At 38.1% G+C, this 24,933-nt stretch overlaps 2 protein-coding genes and 1 pseudogene across 3 annotated transcripts; 2 read left to right on the top strand and 1 right to left on the bottom strand.

Annotated features, from left to right (window-relative positions):
• Positions 1-718: 718 nt before the first annotated feature.
• On the top strand, positions 719-2,390 carry LOC137714857 (uncharacterized). Of its 2 annotated transcripts, none has more exons than XM_068454011.2 (4): positions 719-1,146; positions 1,431-1,559; positions 1,669-1,845; positions 2,097-2,390. In XM_068454011.2, the coding sequence occupies exons 1-4, from the start codon at positions 1,066-1,068 to the stop codon at positions 2,193-2,195; spliced, it is 486 nt and encodes a 161-aa protein (XP_068310112.2). In that variant the 5' UTR covers positions 719-1,065; the 3' UTR covers positions 2,196-2,390. The 2 variants fall into 2 exon arrangements, with proteins under 2 accessions (XP_068310112.2, XP_088547650.1); XM_088691524.1 differs by having other exon boundaries at positions 1,043-1,146; positions 1,436-1,559.
• A 6,765-nt stretch (positions 2,391-9,155) lies between these two features.
• On the bottom strand, positions 9,156-10,717 carry LOC137715684 (putative tRNA pseudouridine synthase; annotated as a pseudogene).
• Positions 10,718-15,461: 4,744 nt separating this feature from the next.
• LOC137715554 (protein TIC110, chloroplastic) lies at positions 15,462-21,138 on the top strand. The gene is made up of 14 exons (XM_068454900.2): positions 15,462-16,159; positions 16,251-16,434; positions 16,526-16,591; positions 16,689-16,787; positions 16,985-17,051; positions 17,456-17,520; positions 17,605-17,699; positions 17,954-18,081; positions 18,170-18,270; positions 18,388-18,604; positions 18,823-18,977; positions 19,233-19,358; positions 19,460-20,431; positions 20,568-21,138. The coding sequence occupies exons 1-14, from the start codon at positions 15,663-15,665 to the stop codon at positions 20,808-20,810; spliced, it is 3,015 nt and encodes a 1,004-aa protein (XP_068311001.2). The 5' UTR covers positions 15,462-15,662; the 3' UTR covers positions 20,811-21,138.
• The last annotated feature ends 3,795 nt before the right edge of the window (positions 21,139-24,933 follow it).

The raw sequence follows: 24,933 nt of genomic DNA, 5'->3' as shown, positions 1-24,933 counted from the left end.
CTGCTCATTGAGTCACTACTAGACAGGTTTGCTCCCATGCAAAATGTCTGTTTCATAAATTCCATAATCTATTTCCAAAAATGTCCCCACGCCCTCCATCAGCTTGTTTTCTCATTCTCAATGCTTCTCCTCTATAACCAATTATTACCTTTCATTCCATGCAACCATATTTCAAGTTTTCCATATTCATGATGCATGTTTACCTGATGTGGAAAGGAGAGAAACATATGTTATCTAAATAAGTTAGTATATATTATAAAACTACCTAAGCGAAATGAGATATATTATTTAGGTTAGATATGCCGTCAGATGTTATCCAACCTAAGTGTTTGATTCAAATAATTATTTATAAGAGTTGAATCTAAAGTTTTTCACTTACAAATAAAGAAAAATATCACTTAACCGTAGTATTTGTGTCATTTATAACATGAATACTTAGACAATAATAATACACTCGGTTTGTAACGTACAAGAGACGTTGAGAAAAATTCACTTCTATTTAATTGTCTTCCAATTGGTAGGGTTTTATTTAAGGTATAGAATGGTCTTGTAGAGCTACAATTTTAGGTTTGAAGAATCAAATTATGTGGTCCAAAATGTGCTTAAGTCATCTAAGCGATTAAGTAATCCAATACTGGAAAGTGGAATAATCTCTAAGTGATGATTCTAGACTTAGAATAATCAACTATATGTTAATATATGAAATCAAATTAAGGATAATAACTAAAAGTGAGGTTTTTTTCAAATCATGTCTTTGAGAAACTTGAAACAATCATTATGAACTCCTTTGTATATCTTTTCACCCAGGAAAAGCGCATAATGACTTTTTTCAAATGTCATTAACAATTTCCTAAGATTATTATAATTTTGGAGCAATTATCTTTCTTTTATGTGATACTATTAAATATTATGAAGATTTTATTATATTTAGTAAAAGTAAGTGAGGTTGCTTGTAAAAATCATTAGCGATTGCTTCTCGATCTCTTTTTACCCCCACAATTCACTTTATAAGTACAGATACTCATCAGCAAGAGAGAGAGAAAGAGAGAGAGATCTAGAGAGGCCATGGTCTCCAAGGTGCAGATGAAGAGAGCGCCAGTATCCAAGAAACTGCTAACCCTTCGTTCCATCTCTAAGTCTCATGCGGTATTAATTATACACACACACACACACATATGTCCTCATTTTCTCTACTTACATTATACCCTTTATCGAATTATAATCTTAATGATCTTCTTCCAACTTGAATCCCGAGTCTTTTCTCTGATTTCAAACTAAAGGTTCTTTGAAAATTTCTACAGTTCCTTCCTCTTTAGAATTCTAATCACATCACGCACACAGAGATATGTATAGGGTTTATGACTATCCATGTATATATATAGTACCCAAGACTCATGACTATCCATGTGTGTGTGTATGTACGTGTGCAGCACAGTAAAACCGCAATTGTATTCGATGCATCAAAATATATACAAAACTTAAAGCGAGAAGTGGAGGAAATGAATCTACAGACGATTGCTTCAGCGCAAACCTCAACTTCCCATAACCCCTTTTCTGTGGTAGAATCCTTATTTAATTTATTACGGAGGGATTTCATTGATCTGTATTTAATAATTAACTAATCGGGGTTCAATTTCTTTCTTTCATTCGATTTTTAATACGTTTCAGCAACTGAAAATCGAAGCTCGTGAGGAAGGCTTTCTGATTAAGATGTTCAGTGAAAAAAGCTGCAGCGGGTTACTTGTTTTCGTATTGGAAGCTTTTGAAGAGCTAGGCCTTGATGTGCATCAAGCTAGGGTTTCTTGTTCCAACAAGTTTCTTCTAGAAGCTGTTGGAACAATCAATGTAAGAACGATAAAAAGTGATAAACATCTCTCCTTTTTTTCGCCGTCATATATTTACATAAATATTCTGATGCGTCATATAATTAAGGCTCGTACATATTAGAGCAAATGATGGAAAAATTCTCCTCATTGACCACCTTGAATACGTTCGAAATATTCTCTCTTTTGAAGCATATGATTTTCTGTTGCTCTCGAGCGCATATATAATTTGAACATCTTTGGTGATTTATTCTCTTGAATTTGATATTGTAGGATAATCAAAGTGCTGAACAGAAAGATATTGAGGTAGTGAAAGAAGCGATGTTGCAGGCCATTCAAAACTGGAGTGAAGTTTCCCAACAACAAGAATAATGCAAGAGTTAACCTTTTCATCTCAATCAAATTACAAGAATAATGCAAGTATTATGGCAAGCATATATCTAGGTTATAGATTTTGCTCATTGCAGGCCAATAGACTATAATGAGAATTTGCATGATAATGTGGTTGAAGGATGAACGAATGTGCAAAGCCTTTCATGCCTTAAAGATCATTATCCATTCGTATCATTTTTTCCTTTTATTTTTTTGGGTCGTATAGAAGCATATAATTATATATACACATTAATGAATTGGAAGGAGAAATTTGGGTAGGGTTTCCGAATCATGCCACCTTTAGGGCATGTCTCATAAAAGCTTGAGACACTTATATTTGGTCATATCGAACTTTGCATAGTCTTACTTCGTATCAGAGTTATCCTAGTCAGGTATAGCCTTATTGAAGATTTACTCTTAAGGCAATTCTTTGGTGAGCAGCTTAGTTTTAGGGGTTTCTCAAAGAGAAATTTGCTCAAATGACACCTTAAGTTTTTTCAATCTTGTGCAATTACCACCTAATTACTAAAAACAAATTTACAAAAAGCCACACAAACTTCGAAGTGTGTTATAGTTTGATACCTATGTCCACTTCTATTCACCTTTTGTCAAAAAATGACACTTCACAAGAACACGTTCCCTTTTTTCAATGCCATTCTCTTCATTTCAGGAGGTAGATTGTAGTTGCATTTCAGGAGGTAGATTGTAGAAACATTTGGTTCAAGGGGTAATTGCACAAACTGAAAATGTTCAGGAACCATTGGGAAATTTACCCTTTTGCGGTTAGAGTTATATTTGAAAATTTTGTTAAACGTACTATAAGCATTGCAATTTTGGTCGATCATCAAAGCAAAGAGATGTCTACTTGGTGAATTCTAATGTTTAGAGATGGGACTGTACTGCAGTGGTGGAAAGCAATAATCCTATGCACCTTGACATGGGTTCAATCTTCACCAATGCCCCTCCCCCTAACGACCATAAATTTAACCCACTAACGCTATCGTTTGTCCAAAAAAAATAAATAAATAAATAAAGAAGAATTCTGATAAAAGTATGAACAAATCCTCTGAATTTGCAGAAATGAAAAGCAAGAAACTGTGAAGAAGAGAGAAAGAGAGAGAGAGAGAAGAAAAGAGAGCTCATAAATCCTAGTTGTTTGTTATATGTTTTCTTAACTGCTAACCAATCCACTTTTGGCTATTTATAGCTTTACATATCTGGTAATTACCTTGCTTAACAACTAAGCTACCTTACACCTTCTAATCTATTGACACTTGGCAATCTAAGATCTTTACATTTGTCATTACAGTAATACTGTTATTACCCCCTCTCAATCTTAACCTGGAGTTCCAAGGTTAAGATTGTAACAATGATGAACAAAAGAAGGACCATGAAGACCTTTTGTCAAGATATCTGCAACCTATTCCTTTGTAGAGATATGTTGAACCAAGAAATCACCCTTTTGCACCTTTTTTTTTTTGACAAAATAAAAGTCTATGTCAAGATGCTTGATATGTGAGTGGAACACAAGATTGTAACTAAGAGCAATGGTGGATAAGTTGTCATAGTGAAGCACTGGAGGAAAGGGTAGGAATACATGAAATCTTTAAGCAAAGACCTGAGCCAACAAACATCTGCAGTGCAATGAGCCAAGGCTTTATATTCTGCTTTAGTGGAGCTACAAGACATTGAAGACTGTTTCTTGGACTGCCAAGAGGCTAGATTACAACCAAAGAAAACTACATATCATGTCATAGATCTTCGAGTATTAATATATCGATAGCCCAATCAGAATCAGAATAAGCTGTAATAGTTATATCTGGTGAAAACTTGTAAGTTAAACCACAATTCAAAGTACCCTGACGATATCGTAATATCCGTTTAACAAAAAAGAAATGAGCTTCAGTTGGATGCTGCATATATTGACAACAACACTCACAGATTGAGCTATATCAAGGCGAGTGAATGTCAGGTATTGAAGAGCTCTAACAAGACAACGATATAAAGTTGGATCTGAAAGAGGGTGCCTTCCTCAACAAGCAATTGAGTGTGTGGCTTAGCTGGAGTTGGTGAGGGCTTACAATGTTCCATACCAGCTTTAACTAGAAGCTCATTGGCATATTTTGTCTGATTAACAAATAAATCCCCATTTATACTGAACCTGTAATCCAAGGAACTAAGTGACAGAACCCATATCCTTAAGATCAAAAAAATTCTACAAGTCCATTGATAACTTCTTGAACAAGAGAATCACTGAATCCTAGTAAGAATAATATTATCAACGTACAAGAGCATACTAACCACAACACCTTTATGCCGTTTCACAAATAAACTAGTATCAGATTGTGAGGCAACAAATCCCAGTAATGGAAGTACTTCAGTGAACTTAGAATTAATGCCATACCCTCGGTGCTTGCTTAAGCCCATATAAGGATTTAACAAGTCTACAAACATGATTGGTAGAATCAACAAAGCCTTGAGGTTGATGCATATAAACCTCTTCCTGCAAATCTCCATGAAGGAACACATTTTTTTTTTTTATGTCCAATTACCTTAATTTCCAATAACAATTAGTAGCTAGAGCAAGTATAAGCCTTACTGTGGAATGCCGTACTACTAGACTAAAAGTTTCAAAGTAATCAATCCCATGTTCTTGAGTAAACCCTTGAGCGACTAAACGAGCCTAATACCTAGCAATGCTACCATCAGGGTATTTTTTAACTTTGTAAACCCATTTACAACCAACAATAAACCTATCTGTGGGAGGAGGAACCAAAACCCAAGTACCCTGAGTTTGTAAGGCATCATACTCCTTTTGCATAGCTTTCTGCCAATGAGAAATAGAGGAAGCTTTTCGAAAACTTTTAGGTTCAGCCTAATCAATGATATCAACAACATAAGTATAACCAGAAACACCATAATCATGTTCATCAAGTTGAAGAGATTGTAACTGAGGTAAAGAGGCAATGTATGCAGAATAATCTTGTCTGGTAATAGCACTAGTTTGTAGCCTAGTTTGAATAGTAAAATTAGGAGGACAAGGAAGACATACCTGAATTTGTGCAAGATTATGGACAGGTAACAAAGTTGAGTGATCCTGAGAGATAGGGCTAAAATGAGTGTTTGATGAATAAGTTGCAGATTATGGTATTGAAGTTGAACTATGAACATTATCTGATAATTATGTGAACTGGAGAAATATAACTCATGTTGAGAATTAACTGTGGAAGATATTGAATTACTAGAACCAATGCTGGAAAGAGGTACTTGTAAAGTGACAACAATTGGTGATCTCAGAGTAGAATCATATTTGGAGCCAGTCTTGACAGAGGAAGTACTATGTGTTAACTTGGCAGGTAAACTTGCCTCATTATGTATCACATGCCTACATAAAAATTGCTTCTTGGATGGCAAGTGATAACATATTGTCCCTTTATAACCAACATCATAACCCAAAAAAATGTTGAAGCTTATGTTGATTATAAGGTCTAATGTAGGGGAAAATAGATTATCCAAATACCTTCACATAAGTAATACTTGGATGTTTGTGATAGAGACTAAAAAATGGAGAATCCATTCCTAGAGATTGAGAAGGCATTCTATTAATGAGAAAGACTGCATGTGCACATGCATGAAACCAAAAAGACTAAGATAATCCTGCAGTGTGTAACAAAGTGATAGTTGTCTTTACTATGTGTCTTCTCTCAACAAATCCGCTTTGTTGAGGTGTATATGGACAAGAGATCTTATGCACCATTCCTTTAGAAACCAAGAAATTATCAAATTGCTTACTGTGAAATCACCACCACCATTAGATTGAAAGCATTTAATACTAATGCCAAATTGCACTAAAACAAAAGTATGAAATCTCACAAAGATTTGAAACAAATCTAATTTATTGCAAAGTGGAAACATCTATACAAACTTGGTACAATCATCTACAAATGTAACATAATACATGTAGCCTTCAACATATCTAATTGGAGAATGACCCCATATATCGGAATGTATCTTATCAAAAGGAAACAAACTTCCATAAGTTTTCTCAGAAAAAGGAAGCCTTGACATTTTGCCATGTATACAAGCAAAACACATTGTACAAGACTCATCGACCGTAGAAGAAACATTTGACTTATGTAACATAGAAGATAAAACTGCATGGTAGGATGCCCCAACCTCTGGTGCCAAATAGCTGACTTGATTACTTGTCCAAGATGTGCTTAAAAAAAAGCTGCACTGATGAAGAAATACATTTGTATACTGGAATCCAAAATAACTCATTAGCCCTACTCTTTCCTTAGTATATGATAGTCTTTGTTACCTTGTCCTGCACAAAAAACCAGATATCATCACAAATAAACCAGTATCGATTATCCTTACATAACTATTTTACAGATAATAAGTCTTCTGTAATATGATGAACATGTAAAACTTCGTTCATTTTCAAATAAGGTGAATGCATAATAAGTGTTGTGGAACCAATATGCTCAATGGGCAAACCTTGACCATTGCCCACTTTAATCTTATCTACATATTCGAAAGAAGTAGCTTGAGTGAGATTCTGCACATCTGAGGTCATGTGATAACTTGAATCTAATGTCTACAACCTGGGTGTCACTGGTTGGATAAGGAGAGATATATTATGCAACTAAAACATCTCAAGAAGTATTGGGATGTGAAGATGATGGTCGAAATGATGGAGAAATAGGATGTTGATATGCAAAGTTTGGTTGCACTTGAAAAATGCTGGAGGATGAGCACATTGATAGGCAAAATTACCTCTATGGTAACACTCAAGTGCTATATGTCTATGTTTGCCACGGATTTGACATTCTGAAAGATTAGGAGTGGAATTTGGATGTCTATAGAAACAATTAAGTGCAGTATGTCCTATTCGTTGGCAAATTTGACATTCATGTTGTATAGTAAAACGAGTATCATTCTTGCCAGACCATGGTTGCCATCCTCTTTGCCTTTGATTAAAATTGGAACCCTTGCCCCTATTATAAAACTTCTTAAAACCACCTCCCTGAGATCCTCCATATGAGTTTCTGTAAGTTGAAGACCTTGGACCATTTGTATTGAAATTAGAGGAAAAAGGGCCTCGCATATACATGGCTGCCATAAAGTGAGAAAGGGTATTTTCCATTCCCTCAATGTCTCTTTCTATGTTTAACAGTTGGGCTTGAAACTCTTTAAGAGAAATTGATGATTCTCTAGCCAAAATAATGGTCCTAATAATAGCATATTCTCGAGGAAGCCCGGTAAGAGTAGCAATGATTAAGTCGTTTTCAGAGATCTTTTCCCCTGCAGCAATCAACTGATCTCGAATAGATTTGAGTCGAGACAAATACTTATCAATAGAATCATCACCTTTTTGGAAAGTCTGAAATTCGGTCTTAAACATGTTAATTCTAGACTTTGAAACAGTTGTATACCGATCCTCAAGAATACACCAGGCCTCATTAGCAGTTCAACATCCCAGAACATGTTCAATTGCATCATCAGATAAAGTGGCAAGAAGAAGACTAAGTAATGCCAAATCAACAATTTCTCATTCTTGAAATGCAGAAGTAACCTCTTTAGTAACACCAGTTTCGGTACTGATAACAAATTTAGGAAGACATACAGAGGTGCCATCAAAGTGATCAAATAACTTGTAACCCTTTAGAACCTACTTAAACTGAAAAGCCCATACGAATGGTTAACATCCCTACAATACTTTCAATCTTAACAGATGAAGAAGCCATGATGTAATACTCAATCGACAAAGAACTTTCAAGAAATTAGAAATAATCTTTGAACAACAAATTATGATATCAACTAATCACTGGCATTGGCCTTAAAAAGTTCATCATCTGAAATTGCTTATTCAACAACAATTCTATGGCATCGGTCTTCAATTATCAAGAAATTGTCTACTACTTTCACTATTTTATGGCATTGACCTTCAATTCAAGAAAAACAATTCGATAAACGCAATTAACAAGTAAAATCTCATAAAGAAACGACCTGATAGTCGACAATCCAAATCACTGCCATTGAACAAACTCTTCAAGATCTCAGAAAATTGAAGCAAAATTAAAGAAATCCAGAAATCTGAATAACATACATGCTTTCAACTCAAGAATCCAATGATCTGAAACGAAATCTTGAAAAAACCCCAAATTCTTGACGCACCGACACCAAGTATCTTGACGCACCGACACCAAATCGTCGCAGCAACTTGAACGATGAGTTTCGTTATCCTGAATCAAGCAACTAGTAACCCCATAGGAGAATCGCCATCTCTGGATACCATGACAAAAGTAAGAACAAATCCTCTGAATTTGCAGAGATGAAAAACAAGAAATTGAGAAGAAGAGAGAGCTCAGAAATCCTGGTTGTTTGTTATATCTTTTCTTAACCGCTAACCAATCCATTTTTGGCTATTTATAGCTTTACATATTTGGTAACTACCTTGCTTAACAACTAAGCTACCTTACACCTTCTAATCTATTGACACTTGGCAATCTAAGATCTTTACATTTGTCATTACAGTAATATTGTTATTAAATTCTAATATTTGTGAAGTCGAGGCAAACCTGAAAAAGAAAATATTGATAAAGAACCACTTGATCTCCACCGAGTCAGCACCGTTAGTAAATAACCAGCGCTGTTTTGGATGAAATCCACAGTCCGTTACACTTGCATACAACACTAGAGTCCTTCTAAATATTAACTTTATGAAATATTCCTGCAACTCTGCATAAATAAAGCATCTTATCAAGCCCTTATTCTAGAGAGAAGAGAGCTCTCCATATTATGTTTTCAAAGACATTCAAGCCCGTGAAAGCACGTTATTTTGTTAATATAAAGAAAGCTGTATCACCTATCGTATTTAAGCTTGTATGATCTCAGAGCATTTCCAAAGGAACATAAAACGGTGATCTAGTTAGATCCCACCATGCATGAAAAACCTTATCCAGTGTAATCATCGGCATCTACCTTGTCTTTTTGGTTTCGGACTGATACAAAATAGGCAAACTTTTCCTTCCACATTTTCCAAGCATTCTTAACTTCATCCAAACTGTGTATCTGGAATGCCTGTGTTTCTATCTAATTTCTCAACGCATTCAGTCCAAGGAGATCCTAAAAGATCTAAGAACTTTGTGACTTGAGGCAACATAACAGATATAAAGAACTCAATTGTCAACCGCCTTATTTATTTCTTCTTATTCAACCATTGTCATCATTTCAGGCCTTGTTACTTTTTTTTACTCTAATTGAAAACCTGTTCCCTCATAAAAACAAAACTTTAGATGGGGCTAGTGGTAGGACTACTCGGGAAAACTTGGTCAGCAACAATGTCAAAATATCTCTAGGAAGTAACTGGTGCTTTATGGCCACAACAGTTTCAACCATTTTGCGGATCTGGTGAGCATACAAAGATTATTGTTATTGAACTAATTCACCCAATAAGAAGTAGACAAATGGCAGTAAGAAAATATCTTAGTTATTAGGGTGAAATTTGAAATATAGATGTGATGAACTAGAGTACTATTATGTGTGTGTGTGTGTGTGTGTATCAAAGAACTTTCAAGGTCAAGCCAAAATGACTTACTTTGATGTAACATGAAAGACTCTCCCCATATGGAAACTTCAACATAATCATGTCTGAGCGATTTCTCCACTTTCCCACAAGAACGCCGAATAATCTTTCTGAAATGAGAAGCACCTAGTCAATCTCTTTGATCAGGTTCATATAACCATCTTGCACGGAGCACCGAACCAGCACTTTGATCCTTTACAACATCTCTCTGCTTCTTACAAGCATTGAGTAAGCTGTCATTAGTATTGCTAGAAAGTGAAGAATTTTGGTTTAGTACCTTGGTATTTGATCTTGACGCATTTCTTCCATCAAAGTATTATTCCCCGTTACTTTCCTCAGACACATAGTCGGAGGCTATTGCCTGGTATCAACACTTTTCCATGTTTAGGTGATTGTTTTTTGGAAAGCTTCGACGTGTATTTACATTGTATAGTATAATTATGAAAATGATGTTCTCCCTGCAGATCACAGATAGACTAATCAACTCAAGAATTTTTCTCAAAGCAGTAACTAAATTAGGCGCTGAAGGGATCGTAACGGTATTAAAGAAATGAATGAAAACAAAAACACCACATCAAGGAACATATTAACTACTGTAAGATAAACTTGTATAGTAAGAAAATGTATGCCATCCCAAGGAACATATCAAGAAAATCTAGATTTGATTAATATCTGCAAATTGGCACAATTACATTAAATGGGAAATGCATGTCAAAATGCTGAAAACTTTGATAGGAAATCATACCTCTGTGCAGGCAAAATGTTGAAAACTTTGATATTACGAGGCAAATAAGAGTTAATGTGATTCAAAAGATCCATGCCAAAAGGGTCTCCGACCCACGCATTCTCCGGGATTTCCATTTTCAATGATATCATCGTAGCTAATATGTGAATCTACAATATCAATTCCACCATTCCCCGACCCACGCATTCATAAGATCTATGCTAAAACTGTCAGTTTGCCCATGTGTTCCATGTGGTCGGGCAACTTCTCTTTTGTCTCGGTTGGCTCAAGTGCTCGAGGACGGCACTCCTTGAACCCCTTGGGTCTTGGGTTCCTTGGTTATTCCTTGGCCTACACCATTGGGTGGGCCTAAAAGCCACCAGCTTAATAAGCATGATGGCCCTATTGTTAAATGAAGAGAACAATATTTTCGAGAAATTTCAAAACAAACAATTTCAATGAAATCTTTCCGACTCTGTATTCTTGGGTTACCGATATGAATATGTATCGTATGAGTTTGATTCAATTTTTTTTTACCATAAGGGATCATATTAGAACAATGAGTAACTAGTAAATGAAATCTGTACGAAGGGTCAAAACATTTCAACCCAATTTCATAAAGATTGATGCCCAACAATTGGTGTTAAATGAAGATGCAGTTTATCAGCTTAGTGGTCATTAATTAGCTCCATGATATTCAAATCTAGTACATTGGGAAGTTCGTACTTCGTAGGCATATTCCAACAACTTGTAACAAAGCTGCACTTATTTAGGGGTGCCCTATGTTTGTCGTCAAATCGATGCTTTCCCTCGAGGATGTTACCACATTTCCATTTCCATTTTGATGACAACTGAAGAAAAATAGAAGAATACGGGAAGAGTGTAAATATATTCAATGCAAAATAGTTACTAAATGAGCCTTATTGATTGCCATTTTTACCCATACCCAACTGGATCAGACCAATCAAACCCAAACTGACCAGATTGAGCCGACTAGAAAGGCAGTCTGGGCCAGGTCAAAACCAGGGGGAATTGGACCAAAATAATCAACCCCCGAACCGAATCTTAATTAGCCTATATACCGGGTCGGATAGAACATAATGAGGCAACAAACCGGGTCAGATTGAACCGAAACTAATTAGCCATATAAACTGGATCAGGCCAGTCGAACCATATCGAAACTGATCCAGCGCCTGAATCAGGTCGGGCCACTCAAACCGAACCGAAAATATCAGCGTCGGAACCTGGTCGACCACTTGAACCAGGTTGAACTGTTAAACTGGGTTGGACAGGAATATGCATTCGAAAAAGAGTCTATGAAGAGTGTAAAATCGAATTATTTAAATCTAGAGGGGCGCCAATAACTTTGTAATACCAAAATACATTCTTCGCACAAATAACATTGTAAGATTCATAAACAGAAGATGACAGAATAATTCCACTTTGACGCGCTGCAAAGAAATGGTTGCCGAAGTTGAACGATCGTTCAAAGCTTGCAAGCAAAGTAATAAAAAAAGGGAAGCAAACGTTAGTTTCAAAATCATCAAATCGTCGTATTTATGCAACAAAACAACAAACTGAGCTCACCGTGTTTGCAATATTGTTGGGGAGCCAGTTGAGACCCTCATAGAGCCCTTACTATGGATGTACCTGAAAGAACATAACAGAATGTGCCCAAATTGATCAACAATTCCATCATTGCGGTTTGTGTAAAGAGTAGGGTTCATTGCATTTGGATTTGAAATTGAATTACATGAATATTACTAAAGATTTGAAATTTCATCCAAACCCAAAGGTATCAAAATTCAAATCCTTGGACTGACCTAAAAATCTCCTAGAGATCTGAAATTTCACGATCTCTAAGAAATTTCATCATTTTTGTAGGCCCTAATTCGCGGATCTAAGGCCCTTAATACAGATAACAACATGCACGAGACAAATTCCACACATTTGTCCCTAACCTTAACCTTGCAAACAAAATGAAAAAAAAAAAGAGGACTGGAATTTACCATTATGTGTCGAAGGCCCGAGATGGCTAAGAGGCAATGGCGGAGGAGTGTCGAACTGATGCACGGCGATAATGTGGTTTTGTTTTGGGGAGGGTTGTAGTAGAGAGAAATGAAGAAAAAAGGAGAGATAAGCCATGACTCTGGGTTGGATTTGGAAGATGAGCAACTAGGGTTTCAGAGAAATGAAGAGAGGGGTTGAAGAAATTTAATGATCAGTCCCCAAATATTACAGTTTTTATAATTTTAAAATGTGAAACTACGAAAATGCCCTTCGAGGTAAAAACGTTGACTTTTGTTGATCGCTTTGTTGTGTCACATAAGATTCATTTTCTTGGTGTATTCCTATAGTACTCATCGCTACAAATGCGTGAGCGTGAGTGGAATTGAATTTGGAGTTATAAAGAAAGAGTTATTAACGAACGAAGTTGAGCGCAAAATGGTCATTTGACCATAAATCTAGAAAGCTCCAGATTTTGTTGGAGCATCAACCTAATGCCATATATGTGGCTGTGATGGAAAGAGGATGAGAGAAAGAAGATGTTTGCTGCCCAATCGGGAAGAAGGGGAAGATAGACTGACTAATCGGAAGAGAAAGCAAGGAAGGAAAACGAGGGATGAGAGAATGAGGGAATCCAGACCCCATTTTAACCTGCAACCTGACGCGACGGCCTCCATGGTTTTCGACATCTTTCATGGTGGATTTTCGATGAGTTGTAGGCATTCACCAACTGAGAAACACTCCACGATTTTCCTTCTACCAATTCCACCCCAAAATCGAAGAAGTTTGGCCTTAGTTTCACAAAGAATAGAACCTATCAGTGTTAATGGGTGCATGGCGGCAATTTGCCTTTCTTGCAACCCTCATTGTTGAATACCACCACCAATCTACTCCTCCTAACCTCAAGAAAAAAGTTCATGCATTGCTTGGGGGCGTTGGAGTTCGTTTTAGCATCGAATAGAGAACGCCCATTTCAAGGGTTTCCGATGGATCGAGGGTGATTTGAGGTGTTTTTGGGCCGAATTGGACTTTGACTCAGGTATGAAAGTTGTTTCTCACATTGAGATCTTCATTGCTATAAAATTTGGGAATTTTTGGAGTTGTTGAATTTTTCGATGAGTCGGGGCTGCCGGCCGTCGCGTGTAGCAACACATGGCCTTCCGAGACGCCGCCTCATGGCAGCTTGTGCGGCGGCGCATGGGGGGAAAACCCAAGGTCCCTCCTTAGGTTTTTCGACGTGCTGAATCCTAATTCACCGTCCGTTTTCCCAAATTCTATCATTTAGGTATAGTTTTACTAAATGGTCCTTAATTGTGTTTTTAATGGGAAGTGACACCATTCTTGCTAGTTTGAGCGGCTCCCGAGCAATGAAAAACTTGTGAATGGACCCCTTCTAAACTTACATGGTTTTATAAAAATATTAGGTTTGCATGCATTGCATATTTCATGAACGGAGCATGTTTTATAGTATGTTTTTATAGATTTCCATATTTAGGATTTACAGAGAGATTATGATTTATTTAAATTGCTTTCACGAGATATTTATGGTTTATCGAATTTACGTTTTACGAAAGGTATAAATTATTTGACTTTCGTATATGAAATTCTATGGATTACAAATACAATTTATTTGATGGATTTATGAATATGTGCTATCATGGATTTACGAGATGAGGATTTGAGTTTTTGAGCTTCGGATTTGAGATGAGATATGTTTTCGGTACGTATCTAGCGGGTTATCATACAACACATCCACACAACACGGGTATGTACACGTCTATGGCCATAGGACACAGTTGATGGTATTTATGTATATACCTTTTATCTAGCGTAACCCAGAGTCGTACAACTTCACCTTCGAATCATGGACCATGGTTTCTTCACTAGCGTAACCTAGTGTCGTGCAGCTTTACCTTCAGGTGATGGATAGGTACTGCCTTCAGGCAAATGAGGAGTTGATGATATTGATGACATACCCCCAGCTTCACTGGCGAAACCAATGTTGGACAGCTTTACTAGCCACGGCTAGTGTCGGTGTGTGATGTTATATACCCTCTTCATTGGCATAACCCAAAGTCGTACAGCTTCACCTTCAGGTGATGGACCATGGTTTCTTCACTAGTGTAACACAGTGTCGTATAGCTTCACCTTTGGATGACGGACATGTACTGCTTTCGGGCGACTATGATACCCCTAGAGAGTACATTATTTATGAGATTTACGGATTTACCTTGGGGCGGCGATAACATTAGTATTAACTATTGAGCATGGTTTTACATTATGCATGTTTTACGAACGTTTTCATGGCATGCTAAAGTTTTTTAAAAACTTACTATGTAGTATATATATGTTTTCAAAATAGGGGGTTAGTATGTTCAGAAAGAAATCAGTTTTCTTATTATTAGTATTATTATAAACTTTGGTCCACTCATCTTTTTTGTTTTTGCGCCCCCTAAGGAGTTAGAATCGAGACATACAATTCCAGCGTCTCCACTCACTTTTTCTGTTTTTGCGCCCCCTTAGGAGTTAGAATCGAGGTACACAATTCCGGCGTTAGGACATTTCTGCGTAGGGATATTCGAGTTTCCTTTGTGTATGACTCATTCCTCGGTTCATACCTTTCTATCGTAATTTTTTCACTTTATTCTTGGTTAGTTGTATGCTCTGAACACGATTATGCATTAGTGTATCCCTTTCTAATTACATATTTTATCGGTTTGCATATTTTTAATGGCTTCATCATCCTCGGATGTCGGCTAGCACGTATTTACCTTGATATTTGAAGATATCGGGGTTGAGACGTGTCAAAGAAGATTCCAGAGAGAGGAGAACCAAACGGCTCCTCAAGCTTGGTTTAAATAGGAAGCTGCTAGGGTTTCATCGCACGTGGGGACTCACACGGTTAAAGAAAAATAAATATTTAGGCCCAATAACATTTGTGACCATGTCCATATCTTTTAGGCCCAAGTAGCCTAACGTTGCAGTTCACTTTCACTCTGTTATCTTCTCCAATCCTCAGTTTTCCTTTCCGTCAAACCTTATAAAAGTGTCCGATTCCAAACCCTGCAAAATCCCTTTTACTCCCTCCACCCTTCCCCCCTCCCATAACGACGTCGTCTCCCCTTTTCCCGCCACAGTGGGACCCATGAATCCCTCCACTCTCACTCCCCACCGCTCCGCTTTCCGCTCGCCCTTCCTCAACCCCATTTCTCTCCCCGCCGTAACCTCCGTACACTCCCGACGACGCCGTTTCAGGGTTTCATTTCCCCGGAACTCTGCCGCCTCCTCGGAACAATCAGCAGATGCTTCACCGCCGCCTCCCGATGTCTTCGGCGGCAAGAGAGAGCTCACCGGTATCCAGCCCGTTGTGGAGAAGCTTTCGCCGCCCCTCCGGATAGTGACGTCGGCAATTGTGTTCGCTGGAGCTGTGGCTGCGGGTTATGGGTTGGGTCTCCGGTTGGGGAAGTCCCAAAACGCAGCTTATGGCGGTGCAGCGGTGCTTGGAGCCGCCGGTGGGGCCGCCTTATACGCTATGAACTCTTGTGCTCCCGAAGTCGCCGCGGTTGACTTGCACAATTACGTTGCCGGGTTCGACGACCCGAAAGCTGTTAAGAAGGAGGACATTGAAGGCATTGCGAGAAAGTGAGAATTAAGTAACAAAATTCTCAGTTGGGTCGTGCAAATTACAGTGAATTTGATTGAATTTGCATTTAAAGTTTGTTAATTTTTGCAGATATGGTGTGAGCAAGCAAGACGAGGCGTTTAATGCCGAGCTCTGTGATTTGTACTGTCGTTTTGTCACTTCTGTTCTTCCTCCTGGAGCTCAAGAACTCAAAGGGGACGAAGTCGACACAATCGTCAGCTTCAAGAATTCTCTCGGAATCGATGACCCCGAAGCAGCTTCAATGCATATGGAGGTGGGTTTTTATTTACTTCTCGGTTTGTGAAAGCAAATGAATTTACTCTTTGTTTCACCTTTAATTATGTTGGTGGTTTTTCGGGTTTCAGATTGGAAGGCGAATTTTCAGACAGAGGCTCGAGACTGACCGTGAGGGTGATCTAGAGCAGCGTCGGGTAGGTCTTTGCTGCCAGAAACTTTGAGATTGTTGTTACCCTATTTGAATAGTTGAGGTACAGGGCTTTGACCATTGTTAGTGAGTCTCCAGTGCAGGCGTTTCAGAAGCTGATATATGTTTCGACTCTTGTGTTTGGGGATGCTTCATCTTTCCTCTTACCTTGGAAGCGTGTTTTCAAAGTTACTGATTCCCAGGTATCATAACTAGTAAATTATTTGACCGATGAAATTGTTGTTCTTTGTGCTCTATGCCCGGAGTCGATGTTCTTGCCATCTTTCTAGTTGTTTTATGGTCGTCGAAACTTAATTGGGTCAGACTCATATGATATTGTAATTTGGTATTCATTGTGTTTTTCTCTTGCTGCATGATTCATCATTCCTTTTTCTGACAGGTTGAGCTGGCTATCCGTGATAATGCCCAGCGTTTATACGCTTCCAAGTTAAAATCCGTTGGCAGAGGTAACCACATCATTCATTAAGGCTTTTATCATTCACTACCGAATTAAAATCAGAAGATACACTGAGCAATTGAAATTTGTTTTTAAATTTGACCTCTTGTAGAGAATGGTTCATAGGATACAAGGAACAATTTGTTTGATTTTTTGTTATATTTATATTTGATGGTACACTCTTATTACTTTAACAGTCCAATTAAGAAAACATATGAGGAAAAACTTGTTAGTTATCTCAAAGAGACGGCAGTGTTAGGCATATGATCTTACTTGCTCTAAGTCTCTTTTTAAGTAACTTTTTTTTTTTATAAAGATTTTCATTAGATGAGTTCAACATTTTTATGCAAGCTTGTAATGCTCTTACACCTGTTATGCGCCAAATCCTGACAAATTTATCTATCTTGTTCTCAGATATTGGAGTAGAGCAGCTTGTTAAGCTTAAAGAAGCACAACTCATGTATCAGCTCTCTGACGAGGTATCTTCTTTGCAATGTATTTGCTAGACCTGCACTATCTTGTCTTTAGTTGTTTCTTAATGTGGATAATTCTGTTTGATGCAGCACGCAGAGGACTTGTTCAAGGAACATGCAAGAAAACTAGTTGAGGCAAATATTTCAGCAGCACTTCGTATACTCAAGTCCAGAACCAGATCAGTGTAAGTTCACTACTTCCATACATAAGTGCAGCTTAGTTTTATGTTATTGGTATAAATACTTAAGTTCACTGCCATCCAAGTTTAGCCCGGGGATTGGTTATTATTTTTTATTTTTGTATGAAAGAGTCTGAGATCAAATTATGAACGTAGAAGGATGTTATTTTGTTTAATTTCTGTTAAGAACTTTTGGTTCCAATGACATTAATGATTTTCAAACTTAACACTAGTAGATCCTAATAGACTTAGTTTTTCAGTGCTGGAATCACGGAAGTTGTGGAAGAGCTCGATAAAATGTTAGAACTCAATAGTTTGCTCATCTCACTAAAGAACCAGCCAGATGCAGCTCGCTTTGCACCTGGGGTTGGGCCGGTTTCTCTACTTGGTAAGAATCTGTGCTGGTCTCTTGGTTGTTCTTCTCTAAGGCTGAATTTTGGACACCCCAGCTCTACTTACTTGTGTCTCTGACTTAGGTGGCGACTACGATGCTGATAGAAAGATGGATGACTTGAAGCTCCTCTTCAGAGCATATGTTACGGATTCTTTATCCACAGGTTGCTTGGAAGAGAGTAAGGTAAACAAAGGCTGGCATGCATATTTTTTTTGCTTATAAACTGCTTTAAAAACTGCTACCATTGCTGCTTCTGCAGTTTCTACTATTCTTATTTATGATTCATTTTTTCCTGTGTAGCTTTCGGCCTTGAATCAGTTAAGGAATATATTTGGTTTGGGCAAACGAGAGGCAGAATCCATTGTGCTTGATGTTACTTCAAAGGTATACCGTAAACGTCTTTCACAATCTGTTACATCGGGTGAGTTAGAAGCCGCAGACAGCAAAGCAGCCTTCCTTCAAAATATCTGTGAGGAGCTGCATTTTGATCCACAAAGAGCCAGCCAGATTCATGAAGGTAATGGAAGTTGCAATGCTTGTCCTTTGCACAAATTTTTTTAATATATTTATTTTCAACACTCACCGAGGACATTCCTTTTTTATTTCGTGGATCAAACAGTTAATGTGCATTTAGGAATATCTGTTCCCTTGGTTCATAACCAAACACTACCTTGGTGTTATAATTAATATTCTGTTTTGTCCCTCTCAGAATCTGACTTGTGTTTCTTCTTTTAGAAATTTACCGGCAAAAGCTTCAGCAGTGTGTTGCTGATGGAGAGCTGAATGAGGATGATGTTGCTGTATTGTTAAGGCTACGGGTCATGCTTTGTATACCTCAGCAGACAGTTGAGGCTGCCCATTCAGATATCTGTGGCAGTTTGTTTGAAAAGGTAACTACAATTGTTCTTTTAAGCTCCTTTGTTTGGTATCTGAGATATTTGGTGGCATGGACCCGTATAGTGGTTTTCCTTAAGACCCATCATCTGCATGTGCACACGTACCATAATTTTTTTTCTTAGTTTTAGTTGCTTCTTAATTTAGCTTTCCTATTAGAGCCTCCACTACAAACATGCGTAAATATGTTAAGAAAAGTCTGCTATTTTGGAATAGGCTTTATACTGATTCTTGTGGTGGTTTCTGTCCAGGTTGTGAAGGACGCAATTGCATCTGGTGTTGATGGTTACGACGCTGATGTAAAACAAGCCGTGAGAAAGGCAGCTCATGGTCTGCGATTGTCTAGGGAGGCTGCCATGTCTATTGCTGGCAAGGCAGTGAGTATCCATTTGATCGCTTTATTTATTTATATTTTAATGTAGAGTTTGTGAATTCAAATTTAACATGCTCTCTTCTTTGTTTACTTCAATCTATGCAGGTAAGAAAGATTTTTATTAACTATGTAAAACGAGCGCGGTCAGTTGGTAGCCGTACTGAGTCTGCAAAAGAACTTAAAAAAATGATAGCCTTCAACACATTGGTTGTGACTGAATTGGTGGCAGACATAAAAGGGGAATCATCTGATTCCGCCACAGAAGAGCCAATAAAGGAGCCAGAGACAGAAGTCCTGGAGGATGAGGAATGGGAATCTATTCAGACACTTCGAAAGATTAGACCTGACAAGGAGCTTACTGCAAAGTTGGGGAAGCCCGGCCAGACTGAGATAACTCTTAAAGATGACCTGGAAGAAAGAGAGAGGACTGACCTATACAAAACATACTTGCTGTTTTGTATAACTGGGGAAGTGAAGAGGATTCCCTTTGGTGCTCAGATCACTACAAAGAAGGATGATTCAGAATATGTGCTACTAAATCAGCTTGGGGCGATATTGGGTTTAAGCACTACGGAGATAGTGGAAGTACACAGGAGCCTGGCCGAGCAAGCTTTCAGGCAACAGGCAGAGGTGATTTTAGCTGATGGACAATTGACAAAAGCCAGGGTAGAGCAACTTAATGAATTGCAGAAGCAAGTTGGCTTGCCTCCGCAGTACGTGGAAAAGATAATAAAGAATATAACTACTACAAAAATGGCAGCTGCGATTGAAACCGCTATTGGTCAGGGGAGGCTCAATATTAAGCAGATAAGAGAACTTAAAGAATCAAGTGTTAATTTAGACAGCATGATATCTGAGAGCTTGCGAGAAAGTCTGTTCAAAAAGACCGTGGATGAGATATTCTCATCAGGCACTGGAGAGTTTGATGAGGGAGAAGTCTATGAGAAAATACCAGCAGATCTCAATATTAATGCTGAGAAGGCCAAGAATGTTGTTCGAGAGCTTGCACGGACCAGATTATCAAACTCACTGATTCAAGCTGTGTCACTTCTGAGGCAGAGAAATCGTCAAGGAGTGGTATGGATTTGTTGTATCTTTTATTATTTTAGTCCTGTAACTACTACGTGCTAATTTTGATTAGTGAATCGGTGGAGATAGGCCGTTAAATTTGATTGAATGGCAGAGTTTGATGATTTGTTTGTGCTTTTTGCAGGTTTCCTCTCTTAATGACTTGCTAGCTTGCGACAAAGCTGTGCCTGCCAAGCCACTTTCATGGGAAGTTCCAGAGGAGCTGGCCGATCTCTTTGGCATATACATGAAAAGTGATGCGGCACCAGAGAAATTATCGCGCTTGCAGTATCTCTTGGGCATTAGTGACAGCATGGCCACTGCTCTCCTGGAGATGGGAGATAGATTACAAACCATCGGTGCGGAGGAGGAAAAGTTTGTATTCTGATCGTCGCTGAGGCAGTAGTAGTATTAGAAGGCGCACCGGGGAGTAGGCCTCTGCCTGCTAGGCTGATTTTTGTTCATCATCCATGTTTCCTTGACAAAGAGAGCTAGTGTGAGAGAATTTATAATGTGATTATTATAGACTAGTTGTCAATGCAATTGTGAAAATTCTGGATAGCCGTAGAATAAGTTTGTTGCATCGTTTAATTTTCGTTATACGACGAGATTTTCGACTTCTGGTTTAGAATGTTTTAAATCAAATGTATCAGGGAAGACCACTTCTGGTTTGGAATTTGATAGTTGCTCCTTCTCTGCTTTGGCTTCAGACAAAATGTTGAACTTTGCTTGTTTCAGTCACTAACATGCACAACTGTTGGTATTACAGTTAATTTTCAGGTTAATTTATGGTTTAGCTCGTCTACGTGGCGAGTCAAATTTTGGAGAATGTTTTGGTTTGGAAATTTTTTTTGGTGTGACCGTAACGTTCATGGTGTTGCGAACTTTTACTTATTAATATTATTTCTGTTATGTAATTTCTGTGCTAGGAAAAGTTGATTTTTTGCGATCAAAAGGTCACGGATTCAAGTCGTGGATACAATCTCTTTGCAAAGTAAATGTAATAAACATTCATCTCTCGATCCTCGCAAAACGGAAAGTCTTGTTGGCCTGAGGTCGGTCTGTCTTTTTAGGTAATTTCAGTGTCCACTCATTAATTGGTAATAACGTGTCGATGTTGGTATCCAAGAAATTTCTACCCTCTTTGTTGATGTTTAAAATGGTCAGTCAGTAAGGACAGTACGCCGCTCCTTTGCGTCTGTGTTGGAATCACATCCCCGGATATTGTGGCAGTGGCAGTTAACAATATCCTTCTGTCCAAAAGAAAACCCAAGCTAATGACCGTCGTCAATACTCTCAAGAATTACATAGCCCGTGTTAATAATTAGCAAAACATTCAAAAGTTAATAATTAGCAAAACATTCTTTTGACATTGATGATCCTATCAACTTCGGGGATTAAGGGTAATCATGAGCTAAGAAAAATGGATTATAAAAGGAATTTATCATAGGTGCACTAAGTCCATATTATCTCATTCGTAATCTTTCCTTAACATGATTTTACTTTAGCTGATCTTATGGATTTGTCAAACACAAACCAGCCATATTCAAAGGAAACCGAAAACTTTGAATTTTAATCCTCTAGAGACCACTAAATCCGGTAAAACAAGTCTTCTATGAAGCACGCTTTTGCCACCTTCGGAGGAGAACAACTTAAGTGCAATTGAGGATATCTTGACACGCCCCAATCCTGATATCTCCAAATATCATGGTAGGCACGTGCGAACTGACACCTGAGGGTGACGGAGCCATTTTAAAACGTGCATACAACTAAAATACGTAGTTAGAAAGAAATTCACCAATGCAGAATCGTGTTCAGAGCATATAACTAATCAAGAATAATGCGAAAGAATCATTATGAAATAAATGGGATTACCAAGAAAGTAGGTCCTAAACCAAAAGGGCTTGAAGATACCTATGCGGAAGCGCTCTGACGTCGGGATTGAATGCCTCGATTCTAACTCCTGAGGGGGCGCAAAATGAAAAGAGTGAGTGGACCAAAGTTTATAATAATAATACTAATAATAAGAAAACCATTTCCCTTATGAACATACTAACCCTATGTTTTGAAAACACATATAATACTACATAATAGATTTTTTGAAAACTCTAGTATGCACTGAAAAACATTTGTAAAACATGTACGTGTAAAACAATGCTCGATAATGGTGCTATTGCTACCCGAAGGTAAATTCGTAAATCTCATCAATATTGTACTATCTAGAGGTATCATAGTCGCCCAAAGGCAATACCTGTCCATCACCTTAAGGTGAAACTGTATGACACTGGGTTACGCCAGTGAAGAAACATGATAGGTCCCATCACCTGAAGGTGAAGCTGTGCAACTCTGGGTTACGCCAGAGAAGAAATATATACATAGATATCATCAAATGTGTCATATGGCCATAGATGTCTACATACCTATGTTGTGTGGATGTGTTGTATGACAATCCATTAGATAAGCACTGAAAACATACCTCAAAACTCATATCAAACCTGGAGTTGAAAAGCTCAAAGTCTCATCTCGTAAATCCATGACACTGCATAATCATAAATCCGTAAAATAGATCATATTCATATTCCATAGAAATTCATATATGAAAATCTAATAATTTATAAATCATATTCGAAAATCTGTATTATATCATATGCGTAAATCCAATAATTCATAACCTTTCGTAAAACATAATTCGATAAATCATAAATCATGCATAAGACATAAAATCATAAAATCATGCATTTCGTGAATGCAAGACTAATATTTTATAAAAACATGCAAGTTAAGAAGGGGTCCACTCTCTTATTCCGCTACCGGGGCGCCGCTCGAACGAGGGAGGATGGTGTCACCTTCCACCGATGCACCTAAACACAAATAGAGACCTTTATAATAAAACTCTACTAATACGATAGAATTTGGGAAAACGGACAACAAATTTAAAATCAAGACGTCGAAATTAGCCTACGAAGGGTCCTAGCTGAAACTCGAAACAGTCAACTCAAAAATCAACATTGATCGGTCAACGGAAGTCAACGGGTCAATGGGTCACAGTCAACGAGTCGGATCCAGTTAGGGTTAATGGGCCAAGGGTTTTGAGCTTGGGTTATTGGGTCAATGGATTTGGGCCTGGAATTCGAATTAGGCTTGAGCTGGGTTATAGCATTGGGCTTGGTTATTAGGCTAACGGGTTTAGGTTTGGGTTTGGGCTAGAGTTATTGGGCTGGGTTGGTTACATGGATCAGGTTTTTGGTGCACGGGTTATGTCGACTCGGCTTCAGGTCGTGGGTCGGTCAGTCTCCACGAAGAAGAAAGCAGGAGCTTCTTAAGCTCCGACCATCCTCGAAACTCAACTAAACCTAGTCATTTTATATATCAAATTGAAGCCCACAGAACAAGGAGTCAAAATATACCTTTGGTTCCCTTGACCGTGGTTGTAGTTGGCTGAAAAAGCACTTGAAAGTTAACGGATGCCAAAAAATTGGAAAATGAAGGACATACATGAACAGGGTTAAAACCCTCGATATTTGACCCAAAATCCACTAAATAACTAGAAATTGTCACCAAAACCTGGGGTAAATCCTCCTTAGTCAAGCTTACCTTGGTTTTTGAGTTCTAAGTCAACTCGCTAGAGAAAATGGCGATTCCACCAAGGACCAAGGCTAAAGATGGCTGAGTTCGTGGCAGTGGTGGTGTGCTTGGAGAGAGGGACAGAATGGTGAGAGGAAGGGAATGTTTCCCGAGGAAGACAATGAGAAAAAGAGGGAAAAGATAGAAGGAGAGAGTTCGAGAAATTGAGAGAGGAGACCATGTGGCAGAAGAAGAGTGGGGGTGTAGTGTAGGTGTGGGTTCCACGGGTCAGAATAATATTAAATAATTAAATATCCAACCCTAATATCTAGAATAGTGAATTGACTATTTTGCCCCTCAACTTCGTAGTTCCGTAAAACGTTCCTCATAACTCCAAATCCGATCCCACACGCTCGTAGTGGCAAGTGCTACAAGGATACTCTGAGAAAACGGATCTTACATTACACGACAATGCAGTCAACAAAAAATGTTTTTGCCTCGAAAGGCATTTTCGTAAATTCACCCATTAAAATTATAAAAATTGAAATATTTAGGGGTGGGTCGTTACATTACGTGATATACTAACCGGTATATCCGCGTTCAAAGTAAGAATATCTTGTTATGAAAGTTTTGCCCATGCCTACAAGGTGTTGGAAGATTCTAAAGTTTGGGGAAATCGCAAAAACATTTATTCAACCATGGTCATACATATGTAGTAAAAAACATGTTTAGGGTTTAGGTTCGATTGACTAATGTTGTCATATTAATTAACCATTATTGTGTTAGGTTCCTCCCTCTTTGATCACTTGAAAACTATTTAGAAAAGTAGAGTGACCCCAGGCCAACAAGACTCCTTGCGGGAGAGAAAAAGAGGAGAGGGGGGGGGGAAGTTTCATCTATCATACGCAGTCCTATCCTTGCTTTGTAAAGAGGTTATTTCCCTGATC

This window comes from Pyrus communis, chromosome 3 (assembly GCF_041283825.1).
Source record: "Pyrus communis isolate YQ-2024b chromosome 3, ASM4128382v1, whole genome shotgun sequence".
Lineage (NCBI taxonomy): Eukaryota > Viridiplantae > Streptophyta > Magnoliopsida > Rosales > Rosaceae > Pyrus > Pyrus communis.
This window is presented reverse-complemented; position numbering and strand designations above follow the sequence as displayed.